This window comes from Rhineura floridana, chromosome 2, assembly GCF_030035675.1.
Source record: "Rhineura floridana isolate rRhiFlo1 chromosome 2, rRhiFlo1.hap2, whole genome shotgun sequence".
Taxonomy (NCBI): domain Eukaryota; kingdom Metazoa; phylum Chordata; class Lepidosauria; order Squamata; family Rhineuridae; genus Rhineura; species Rhineura floridana.
In genome coordinates this window covers 112662208-112675114 of record NC_084481.1, presented here as the reverse complement: position 1 = coordinate 112675114, position 12907 = coordinate 112662208, and the positions used below count along the sequence as shown (strand labels likewise).

At 39.6% G+C, this 12907-nt stretch overlaps 1 protein-coding gene across 5 annotated transcripts in view; it reads right to left on the bottom strand.

Moving 5' to 3' along the window:
• The window catches only part of KCNQ1 (potassium voltage-gated channel subfamily Q member 1), a 507266-nt gene that overhangs the window by 368981 nt on the left and 125378 nt on the right, over nt 1-12907 (bottom strand). For all 5 annotated transcript variants that reach the window (XM_061610163.1, XM_061610164.1, XM_061610165.1 and 2 more), the window contains exons 4-6: nt 12534-12612; nt 11991-12087; nt 9891-10031 (exon numbers count right to left, since the gene is read on the bottom strand). In XM_061610163.1, the coding sequence (XP_061466147.1) occupies nt 9891-10031; nt 11991-12087; nt 12534-12612 (317 nt within the window). The remainder of the gene's footprint in view (nt 1-9890; nt 10032-11990; nt 12088-12533; nt 12613-12907) is intronic.

The window sequence follows — 12907 nt, the reverse complement described above, 5'->3', positions numbered from 1 at the left end:
AGCGAGTGGTGGCTGAACAGTTACAGACACACTTGGAGGAAGCAGATTATTTAGATCCTTACCAATCGGGCTTCAGGACTGGACATGGAACTGAAACAGCCTTGGTTGCTCTGGTAGATGATATGAGGAGGGCGTTGGATAGAGGAGAACACACTTTCCTCGTCCTCCTGGATCTCTCAGCGGCTTTCGATACCGTTGACCACGGTATCCTTTTACATTGCCTGGAGGGATTGGGAATAGGGGGCACTGTTTTACAGTGGTTCCGCTCCTATCTCTCCGGCAGATACCAACGGGCAGCGTTGGGGGATGAGGTTTCAGACCCTTGGCCACTCAACTGTGGTGTGCCACAGGGTTCTATCCTCTCCCCCATGCTATTCAACATTTATATGAAACCGCTGGGAGCCATCATCAGGAGTTTTGGGCTGCAGTGTCACCAATATGCGGATGACACGCAGCTCTATCTCTCATTTAAATCTTCACCAGAGTTGGCTGTGGATACCTTGTCCAATTGCCTGGAGTCCGTAAGTGGATGGATGGGAGAGAACAGGCTGAAGCTGAATCCTGACAAGACTGAGGTGTTACTAGTGGGGGATAAGAGAAGGTTGGGAAATTTAGACTTGGTACTTAATGGGGTGAGATTACCCCTAAAGGACCAAGTCCGCAGCCTAGGGGTCATATTGGACTCCCAGCTGTCTATGGAGGCTCAGGTTTCGGCAGTGAGCCGGGCAGCTTGGTACCAACTTCATCTGGTACAGAGGCTGCGACCCTACCTTCCTATACATCTGCTCCCACGAGTGATACATGCCCTGGTCTCCTCTCGATTAGACTATTGTAATGCGCTCTACGTGGGGTTACCCTTGAAGACGGTCCGGAAACTGCAGCTGGTACAGAATGTGGCAGCTCGCTTAATAAAGCAGAGCCGTCGCCGGGACCACGTCACCCCAGTGTTGATAGAACTACACTGGTTGCCAGTTGTGTACCGGGCCCAATTCAAGGTGTTGGTACTTACCTTTAAAACCCTATACGGTCTCGGCCCAGTTTATCTGAAGGAGCGCCTCCAGTATCACCAAATATGCCGCCAAACAAGATCTGCTTCACAAGACCTTCTCTCGGTCCCACCGATGAAAACAGCTAGGTTGGTGCAGACCAGAGAGAGGGCTTTTTCGATCGTGGTCCCCACCCTCAGGAATTTACTTCCATTTGACCTCCGACCTGCCTCCTCCCTGATGGTTTTTCGCCGAGCCTTAAAGACCTGGCTGTTCAGGCAGGCCTATGGGATCTCTGGGGTGGGTTAGGTTTTTATACTGTATTACTGAAGGGATGGTCTTAGATAATGTGATCTTAATACTGTGATTGTTGATTTTATGTGTTTTATTGTGTTTTGTATTTTATATTGTTGTACGTTGCCCAGAGTGTCCGTTAATTCGGACAGATGGGCAACTAACAAATAAAATTTTATTATTATTATTATTATTTAGAGAGCATCGTTTTAATTTCATTATGAGAGGGTTTTGTTTTTATTTTGAATATTGTTTATTTGTTTTTACATTATGTTTTATCATAATTTTTAGGATTATTTTTAATCCAAAGGCAGAGTAGAAAATAATAGAATAATGATGACTTGTCGCTCACTTTAAATTGGCTCACCCTGAAATATTACTTCCCTCTCCTAAAAAATAGTGTGTAGGTAACACAAGACCTGTGAAGGGATTTCCCCAGAGAGCCCTCTGCTGCCATTATATGGTGACTCACTGCTGAGGAACACGTCTCAATGATACATACTCTGGTTACATCCAGGCTAGAGTGCAATAACACACTCCATGTATGGTGCCTTTAAAGATGGTACGGAACTTCCATTTGTGTAGAATGCAGCAGCTATAATAGTTGCACATGCCAGGTGGTTGGAACACATTATACCAATTCTGTACCTATTACATTGGCTGGCTGTTTGTTTCCAAGCCCAATTTAAAATCTTAGCCTTTTAGGTCCTAAATGACTTGGGACCAGGTTATCTGAAGGGCCACCACAACCATATGAGCCTGTCCTAACTGAGATCAGCTTGTAAGGTCTAGCTTTCCAGCCCACATTAGATCAATGGGTATGAGGGGCAGGTGATCCCACATTTGTGGATTTCCCTCTCTGAGAAAATAAATATGACTTTTAAGAGAGCTCTGAACACATTATTTTGATCCACATTTAATTAATTGGTGTGCTTTGATTAATTGTGATTGCTCTTTTTTAAACAAGAGAGCATAGCGTAGTTTTAATCTGTGGTTTATATATTGTATTTTGCTATTAATTTTATGTACACTTTCATGAAGTCAGTGTAGCCACTAATGTAGTTTTAAAATCCTTTAATAAATAACGTATTCATTCATTCATTTATGCTCCACCTTTCAAAACATTTTCCCCAAGGCACACACACAAAAGTAATACAGTAGGGCCCCGCTCATACAGCGGGTTACGTTCCGGACCCCCGCTGTAAAGCGAAAACTGCTGTAAAGCGGATCCCATTGACTTACATTGACCAAAATGGCGCCCGGCGGCCAAAAAACGCCATAAAAGTGGAACAAGCGCTGTAAAGCGGGGCCTTTCTACAATTCACAACCGCTGTATTAGCGGAACACTGTAAAGCGAAGCGCTGTAAAGCGGGGCCCTACTGTAATAAAAACAATGTAAAAGGATAACCATAAAGTACATCAGCATAAACAATTTTAAAAACAGAAATCTAAGAGAAGATGGTTCCAGGGTGAAAAGCAGGGAAATGCTTGGTGGGCTAGATCTGGCTCCCAATTATTATGTTGCCTATGCCTGCTCACAGAAGTAATCCTCAATGGGAAGAAAGCTACTTTAAGACTGGGTTCATAACATACTGTCTGAATCTATAGCTTGTGAGTTTTTTCTTACATGTTATAACTCTCAAAAAAAATACTCAGTTCACAATTCTGGTCTTGCAATTTCTGATAGAAAGCTTAAAATAAGACTTTGCTATTTCATTGTAAATGCACTGGAATTGGAAGTGGGGGACACAAAGGTCTACCCACAGGTTACCACATTAAAATTTCATCACAACGCAGCAGGAAAAGTTAAAGGTTTCAATTAACAGGATGGTTACACACAGTCATTTCTCACTGCAAGGCTTTGATCTAGTACAGATCACCACAGGAGTGGTTGTATGACTAATCCTGTCCCTGTTTAATAGCCTAGAGAAATGAAACTGCAGGAAAGTTAAGATTACTGTCAGAAATAGCTGATCACAGAGAATAAACCATAACTAAAGGTGGCAAACAAACACTGGCTTATTTCATTTTAAACATGGGGAGGGGGGAGAGATTTAAATGTAAGTGCAATTTAAAAATACTTGGAGAGCCCATAGGCATCAGAGTCAAATATTTATCAGGCAATAAAGTACAGCCCTTTCACAGTGGCAAAGGGCCACTCAAATCTGTTTCGCTAAACAGCCACATGACTGAATAGGGGTGGCAAGTGTGAGACTTGCCTGGATGCTAATTCTGTTTGAGATGGCTCTGTTGATGCTCCAAGGACTGGGCCAACAGAAGCTGTCTGGGATGGATTCTGGAAATGGTAAAATCCTTCACTGAGACTGCTTGCTGTTGCATCCTTACTATTACTCCTGACCCTGTGATATTTTAAAAAACAAACAGATTTCTCACTAGGGGGTTTAGTGGAAGGCTCTTCTACTCATTCAAGTTAAGACACCAAATTTTTGCTGATCCTCTCCTGCCCACTTATGCCCTGTGCCCTCCCAAAAAGCTGCTCCTGAAGGTCAAGGGTCCCTCCAGAATGCAGTGCAGCACAGAGGGATACAGTAAGTAGGGAAGACTACAAAAATTGGGTGCACCAATTTATGTGAGTGGAAATGCTTTCTGCAAAGGCAAAGTCACCACTGGATGTAGCATTTTAAATCGGTAATACACCTATAGAGAACATGAAGACCAGATTATCAAAACAGTTCTACATGTTTTTATATGACTGAGACAAGAGAACCACTATATTACAAACAAAACCTGATTTAATTCCATGTTTATACAAATAATCTCACCTTGAAGTATACTAAAGTTCTGTGTGTTCAGACTTTGATCCTGCCTGGCACACTCATAAAAATAAAATTTATCCTGGTTCAGATTATTGCCTAAACTATGTTTTGTGTTTAGGCGAGCGTGAACAAACCATGGCAAACCTCAGCATTACACACTTTCCCTCCCCTCTTCTTCTTTGCCATGGTTTAGGTCACCCTTTCTGAATCTGGTGCCCTCCAGATGTTTTGGTCTACAACTTTCATCAACCCCAGCCAGCATAGCCAATGTTCAGGGATGATGGTTATTATAGCTGAAAACATCTGGAGGGCACCAAATTGGTGAAGGCTGGTTTAGGTGATTATCTGAACCAGGCTTTTGCATATGAGAAACAGTTTACAATTTAGGAACAGGGGACAGATCACAACAGGAAGAAATTAGCTATGTGCAGACAGGTCCCATTGTTACTGAAGGTAAAGAACCCAAAGTGCAAGCTGCTCCGTAACGGAAAATTGCTGGCTGCATTTCACCTGTTGGATTGTGGCTGTGGCCATTTACTATATACATTCATTGGCAGAAATTTTATTTATTTGTTTATTTATTTATTTGTTAGATTTATATCCCACCCTTCCTCCCAGTTGCCCAGGGCGGCAAACAAAAGCACTAAAAACACTCTAAAACATCATAAAAACAGACTTTAAAATATATTAAAACTAAACATCCTTAAAACATATTAAAACATTTTAAAAACATCTTTAAAAAAAGCTTTAAAAACATCATTAAAAAAAAAGCTTTAAAAACATTCTTTTTATAAAAAAGCTTTAAAAAGATCTTTTTTAAAAAAGCTTTAAAAACGCATTAAAAAGCAATTCCACAACAGACGCAGACTGGGATAAGATCTCTACTTAGAAGGCTTTAAAAAATATTGAGATGATTTAAAATTTCCACCTTATGAGCTTTAAACTTATTCAGGTAGCCCCCCCCCCCAAAAAAGGGGGGGAATTAATTTTTTTTAAAAGCCATCTCAACATTTGGCAAGGGCAGATTTTAAATTTGAAAACATTTACATCAATTGACGATTGCAAGTGAGCGATGATTCACCCCACTCCACTGGAGCTGATACCTCTATCAAAGTTAACCTAAACAGATTCATTTTTAAATATCTTCATCTAGTTTATAATTACTTAGATATGTAATTTATTTCAATTTACAGGATGTTATTAATTGGGAATGAGTTTAACAAATAACTCTTGTAAATTGATACCAGATACATGTGGCTTGGTAGCAAACTATCAAAGATAGCTTGTTGTAAGAACCCCCATTTCCTTGAGAGTCCCATGGAAATCCAGTAAATGAAGAAAAGTTTCACAGTAGCAGTAATTGGCAAATTATGCACATCGCCTCCAAGTATAATTAAACTGTTGCTATTTTGCTTCATTTTATACAAACAAACATTTAATAGCCTAGTTGTTTTACTTCTGAAACTATACTGCAGGATGCCAGTCGTTCTGTTTACTGGTCAAATGCATTCAAAACAGTAAATTTGCTCTGCACCAGGGGTTCCCAAACTGTGGTCTGTGGACCATCAGTGGTCTGAGAGCTTCATTCAGGTGGTTCATGGCATGTCAACATTAAATATTCATATTGATTTGTAATTGTATTTCTATTGCTTCTTTTATTTCTTAGATTGTATTTTTCTCTTTTATAATTTGAATTCTATGGAACATGATAAAATACAATCTATAAGAAATAAAAGCAGCAGTAAAATACAATTAAAAATTGTCCAGCATCTAACACAGGGGATTACAACTGCTATAAAAGGCCAGAAAAAATTAAGTGGCCTGCCAAGACCCTTTGCAATTTTCAGGTGGTTCTTGGGCTCAACACTATCAATTGCAGTGACACGTAAGTGCATTCCAGCCACTTTTATATCCCGCACTTTTATATTTCACCAAATTAAATGGAAGAAAGTTCGTGCATGTTTAATCTTGCCACTTAAACCAGTGGGACAGAAAAGTCCTTAGCTTAGACTGGATCATGCCTGCAATGTATAGTCAGTGACACATACTGAAACTTTTTTTATCTTTCTTGTGTTGAAATAAGATATGAAAAAATCTACAGTCTAGATCTATCAATCAATCAATATTTGCCCTAGGGTCAATTTAGTTTAATAGCCAAAAATGAAAAGAAATACAGAGACCGATCTGAATACTGTCTAAGGAAGTATAGTTGAGAAGAAATTACAATAAGCAGCTCTATTTAGATTCTTACCCTATGCACACATGCACACCACTTACATAAGAAAGATAGGAGGTATAGGTTTACTAGTATCTCTTAAAATAGCAAACCATGAAAAAGAATGTATGCAGTCATCTTGCCCCAATATGACCCAATATTCTTACTCTTTACTGTGAGCTATATTTCCCCCCTCTGAGAGCTAACTTTTTTTGGGGGGGAGATTTAGATAGTGAAGGTGGTAGAAAGCAAAGGGTTAATCTCCCTCCCCTATGCCACTGCTCCAAATGAAATCATAGCCCCATCACCTATTTCCAGTATCGTGTATATTTGGCCCAAACTAAACATACTGAGGTAGATGTGTCAATGCATCATCCAAACCGTTTTTCTTTTACTAAAAGCAATCATGATATGTGGGATGGGGGTGGGGGGTGGGATTTAGGCTGTAAGCCTGTCACTCTGTGCTGTGGCCCTGATCAAAAATTACTCCCAAAGCTTCTATTAGCCATGGAAAGATAAACAGTCAGAAACAACACGACGACTGCCTGTATGTTTCCCCCCCATCAACATCAGGAAGGATTTGGCCCTGGGCCAAATCACAGGGGGAAAGGGTTAGACCCCCTCCACTGCCATTTCACAGCCCCATCACATATCCTGCAGCTGTTTGTAGCAAAAGACATTCAGAGAGGCATTCATGAATCTCCCCCATCATGTTTAATTTGGTTTCTACTTACCAACCAAGAAAGATTAACCATAGTCTTAAAGTGCCTACATCTGCATAAGGATTTGTAGCTGTTGAGTTTATTGCTAACTTGAACTTGCTGTCTCCAAAATTCATATATTGATGTTTTAGTTATTGGCCTTTCAGTTTTAAATATTTTGGTTCTGAGGGTCAGGGAATCATTTAGCAATGGAGGTATTAATCCATGGGAACTGTATTCAGATTGCATGCATATTAGTGCATATGTAGCAGGGGACTTCTATTTTCTTCCTTTAGGTTTGCTTTTTATAGGCTAATTTTTCTATCCCTATTGAAAAAAGCTTTGCAGCCCTTAACAAAGCACCACTCACACTTGACAAAAGTATACTTTTGCTGCCAAACTCAAGAACAGTGTCTTTTTTTTTTGCATGTGGTTGCATCTGCCACCTTCAATTAAGAAGCCATGTGAGCCATTCCTCTGAAGAAGCTGAACATATTGTAGTGTTATGCAACCACTTAGAAAGAATTTAAAAGCTTAAAAGGCAAGTTTGCTGATCCCACAAGAGACTGTATTGTATTTACTATTTACATACAGGGATAGGGAAGGGAAGAACTTGTGCAGTTCACATAAGAGACTACATAAAAGAGAAAAAATTTAGCAAATCTGGTCCCCACTGTCCAAATGTCCCTGAGCATCACCTGTCCACACTGTTGGCCAAGGGGGATCCAGCAGAGATATGCAATTTGCATTATCTTTATTGTGGTGTTCAGATTCAGCTCAATTGGTATCAGATGAAAGTAATGTAAGGCTGTAAACATACTAGTTGCCAAATCAAAATGTTTCCATTAGCCACACCTGGAGGGGGAACAAGTTGATCTGCAAAATGTCTTTGAAGCTGATTTTTTTTAAAAAAACGCACTCAAGCTGCTTCCACCAGGTTTTACAGTAAAAAGGGGTGGAGTTTGACTAGCATTATATGCCCCCATTTTCAGAAGAGAGAGGTGGTGGCGTACTGGAACCTGCAAAATAGTGAGTGTGTTTCTACCCTATCTATCCCGAGCAAACACAGGGTGAAGTAGCTGTTGCAGGGCTATACACAGGGAACAAAGTCACAAGGCTAGTGCCAAGGCCACAGCCAGAGAAGGTGTGCTGAGAGCTGAAAACCAGGCAAAAATAAGCCCGTTCCTGACCCATTTTCAGGACCAAAAGCAGTAAGGATGTTGAACCATTACTTTTATGAGCCCTCAAGTATTGCTGAAGCCAAGAAGATAGTCACTTGATCCAACCTGCAGGTTTCAGCAAGAGTGAGTTAAGTACATCTTTGGTGATACCCAAACTCAGCTTTTATTCTTCAGCCCAGTGAAACAGAAGATTCTGAGTGCCTTTGGTATGTTATTATTATTTTATTATTATTATTTATTAAATTTATTAGTTGCTTTTCTTCACAAAAGTCAACAAAAAGCAATTTACGTCAAAAGATTAAAACCAATATAAAAAGCTAAAATCATAAAAAGTTAAAACCACATTACATAAATATAAAAGGCAGTGCAACAGCCCACCCATCAAGCCCTTCCCAAAACTGCCAAATTTAAGAGCTGAATGCCTGGGAGAAGATAAATGTTTTTGCCTGGTGCCTAAATATAAATAATGATGGTGCCAGGCGTGCCTTCCTGGGGAGAGTGTTCTACAAACAGCAGGAGGGGATGATCACTGAGAAGGACCGTTCTCATATTGCCACCTTCTGCACCTCTTTCGGGAGGGGCACACAAAGGGCCTCAGATGCCAAACACAGGGTCCAGGTTGGTTCATATGGGGACAGATGGTCCTGAGCCATATAAGGCTTTATAGGTAAAAACCAGTATTTTGAATTGAGCCTGAAAACTAATTGGTAGCCAGTGCAGTTGTGCCAGAATTGGTGTTATGTGCTCAGACTGTCTTACCCCAGTGAGCAATCTGGCTGCTGAATTCTGCACCAGTTGCAGTTTCCAAACTGCAAAGGCAGCCCCACGTATGACACATTGCAGTAATCTAGCCTAGAGGTTTCCAGAGCATAGAAATCAGCTATCCCTGTTCAGAAAGGGTCATAAGTGGGCCACCAACCATAGCTGATGGAAGGCACACCTCACCACCGAGACAACTTGAACCTCGAGAGACAGTAATGGATTCAGAAGTACCCCCAAGCTACATGCAGGATTCTGGGTAAACTCTGGATGCTTTGTACATTCCAGAAGCTGGAAGCCACTTTGCCATCTGATGTTTCTAGGGTATAACTAGAGTTATCATGGGCCAGTCTGACTGAAGGTCTTTCTCTTCCTTGGGGGATTCAGAATTGTTGTCTATTGCTTACAACACTCGCAGTGAATAGTAACCACAAGATCTGGAACAGAAATCTTGAAATCTTGATTGATTGATAGTTCTCCCCTTCTCCATTTTATCCTCACAACAACCCTGTGAGGTAGGTTAGGCTGAGAGGTAGTGACTGGCACAAAGCCACCCAGTGAGCTTCATGGCCAGTGGGGATTTGAACCCTGGTCACCCAGATCCCAATCCAACACTCTAACCACTTCATCATACTGGCTTTCATGGACAATGAGTTTTCAACATCTGGACCCACAGGCAGTCTGGCCCACTATACTAAGGTGACATTCACAAGCCTTTACTATCCCAAATCAAAAAAGCACATACATAGCAACTCATGCACAGCTACTTTGTTGAACATAGGCTAGACCCTTGGTCATTTTATAACAACAAACCATCATGTTTCCTATCAGTTATCAATAATCATCAAACTAGGCACAACACTATTTATGCAGTTTAGCATTATACCTGGATGAGGCCATTCTATATATTAGAAATTATTACATTAAGACAAAAATGCCACTTCTCATTTTGATTCTGTACTATGGATTATACTTACTACTCCCCACCAAAGGGCATCCGCATAGCTGCTAAATTCATGCTCGCCTGAATCATTCACAGCATCTTTTTCAGCCAAGTACACAAAATAAGAAGAAAAAATCAGTCCTAGAAACCCAATATACAGGGTGGTTATCAATTCCTAAAAAGAAAAATAAGTACAAGTTAATGTACAACTAGAGGCACATAGAATACTGCTGTTGCCAAAAGCATTGGGTTTAGCATCCTGCACAACTAGACATGTAAGCGAGCTGAGTAGTATCCAGGGATAGGGTTTTTCAAATGCCATAAGCACAAAGTTCTCAAAAGAGTCAACATTTCCAATTTGCGTTGACTAAAGGCAAGGTGCAAATTATGATACCTCAGTAGTAAGTAAAAAAGATTATTGTAGGCTACTCTAATGCTACAGAATTACAAACTGAGGTTGGAAAAATGATATACTGTCAAAAACAGCAAAGGACTGAAGTGTGATTCACTGACAGCACAATCTTGTGCATGGCTACTCAGAAGTAAGACTCAATTAATTCAATTGGCCCAGATAAATCTGCATAGGACTGCAGCCTGAATGATAAAACTGCTGATTAAAGACCGATAGTTGAAACCAAAATAAAAATAGGCATGGGAGAAACTAGGATCTGAACAAACTGTAGCAGAACTGAAACAAATTACACCAAAGCCTTGTAAAATATTTTAACAGGATTTTTCTTTTTAACATACACAAATTTCAAAATTACTATGGTCGTCACCCAATTAAAGAACTGTTACAGCCCAAACCTATACATTTCTACTCAGAAGAAAGTCCCATCATTGAGTGCAATGAGGTTTACTCCCACGTACAGGATTGCTTGCACCTTAGGCTGCAATCCCATACACACTTACCTGGGAGTAAGTTCCATTGAACCCAATGGAGCTTACTTCTGAGTAGACATGTATTGGATTGCAGCGTTAGTCAATTAGATCACATGAGTCTCAGTCAATTAATCAATTAATTAAATTGATTAAATATGCATGTGACTAAAAACAATACTTCTGAAAAGCACACTTTGTTTTTAGATAAATTAGATGATGCCCACATGTGTCACAGCAGGCATTCCTTTCTGTGTAAGAGAGGAGGAATGTCTGTTTTAGGATGATGTTTGTCATTTACAATTTTTAGAAGTACTCATATTCAAAAACATTTTTGGGTGGGGAGGAATCTACTCCCTAATTTTATATTATTTATTATTATATTATTTATTTCATTTATTAATAACTTCCTATGAGGCATCTCAAAGAAATTTACAATAAAACATACATAAAACAATTATTTAACTTTTTTTTAAATGCTACAGCCCTAAAAATTATTGTGAATTTCAAAATTACTATACGTAGTATGAGGTCTGTATTCTCATTTAAAATGTAATTGTTAAAAGAATGCATTCTAACTACTAGGCTTTTTCCATTATTGAGAGAAAAGGCTTTTGCATATGGTCCATACTTCTATGACATATTGCAGACAGATGTAATACATATGGAACATTGTCACCAAATAACATTAAAGCTTAAGACCACAATCCTATACGTGCATACCTTTTAGTCCCGTTGGAAAATGTCGAAAGTCAATACATGGTGGGCACAAGCCTGCTAACACACATTGACATGGCCATACCACAAATGATTTGAATTTCAATCACACTGAGCTGCACAGTTGACATCTGCATTTGCACAAACATTGGTTTGCACTACCACAGTTAACAAAACATTTTATCCCTGGCAACGAAAGCAGTTATCCAGCTCTATTCCCAAATAAAAAGAAACCTCCATAACAATTCTGGCAACTGCCCAAACCTCTACCACTCCAATGAACAGCAAAAGCCCATGGCACATCAAACAAAAGGACAGGGAAGGCCTTACTCACACTCTATACTCAACAAAACTCCAGTTGGGACATGTGGGAAACACATGACTTCTACTGAAAAAGAGAGAAGGATTACATTCAGTCCCAGATACCCCCCAAAACAGTGTGATCTATGGAGCCTCACTGCCTAACAGTACAATTGTTGTTAAACAAACAAACAAATAACAGTGACATATACTACTACTTTTCTAAGTTTTTACATACCTGTCTGTGTATGAAAACTACTGACCCCAACAATCTCCATGTGCCACCCTGTCGGTCTACATGAAGCATGCGCAGAATCTGCAGAAACCGGATGCCTCTGGAATGAAGTTCATTAAAAGTAAATAATAAAATAATAATAATTAAAAGGCGGGGTATAAATGTTAATTAAATAAATAAACAAACAAACAAACAAACAAAAAAGGTGAGAATAGAAGTTTGAAAGTGAAAGAGTGATTATTATTTATTTAGTACATTCGTATCCCATCCTTCCTCCAAGGAGCTCAAGGTAGTATGCATGGTTTTTCCCCTTCCCATTTTATCCTCACAACAAACCTGTGAGGTAGGTTATGCCAAGAGCCCGGGATTGGCTCAGGGTCATCCAGTGAGCTTCATGGATGAATGGAGATTTGATCCCTGGTCTCCCAGGTCCTAGTCCGACATTCTAACCACTAACCAGGTTGGGTGGAGAAAGAGGATGAAAGATAACTTTTTAACAGGGTGGAAAAAGAAAAGATTTTTTAAAACTATAGTTAACAATTTTACCTGATTGCGGAGGTTGCAAAAACCTGACCTTTTGAGCCCACACAAAGCACTATCATTGAAGCAACAACTACGATTAGATCTGGAAAATTAAAAAAAAAACCTGTTGATTAGAAAACTTTATAATGTTTTATGCTGACAGTGGATTGCAATCATGTGTGCATGTTCCATTGATTGCTAAGACTTATGTATGCAAGACTATAATCCTGAATCACAATTTTTATTTATTTATTTATGGTAGAGTCAGAAGGGGCCTAGAAGGCCATCAAGTCCAACCCCCTGCTCAATATTTTAAAAGAATCGCATTTTCTGTAAGTAATTATATTTATTGCTTGTATTAAGCAATAATATTTTTCAGCATCTCTGGACTTATTTGA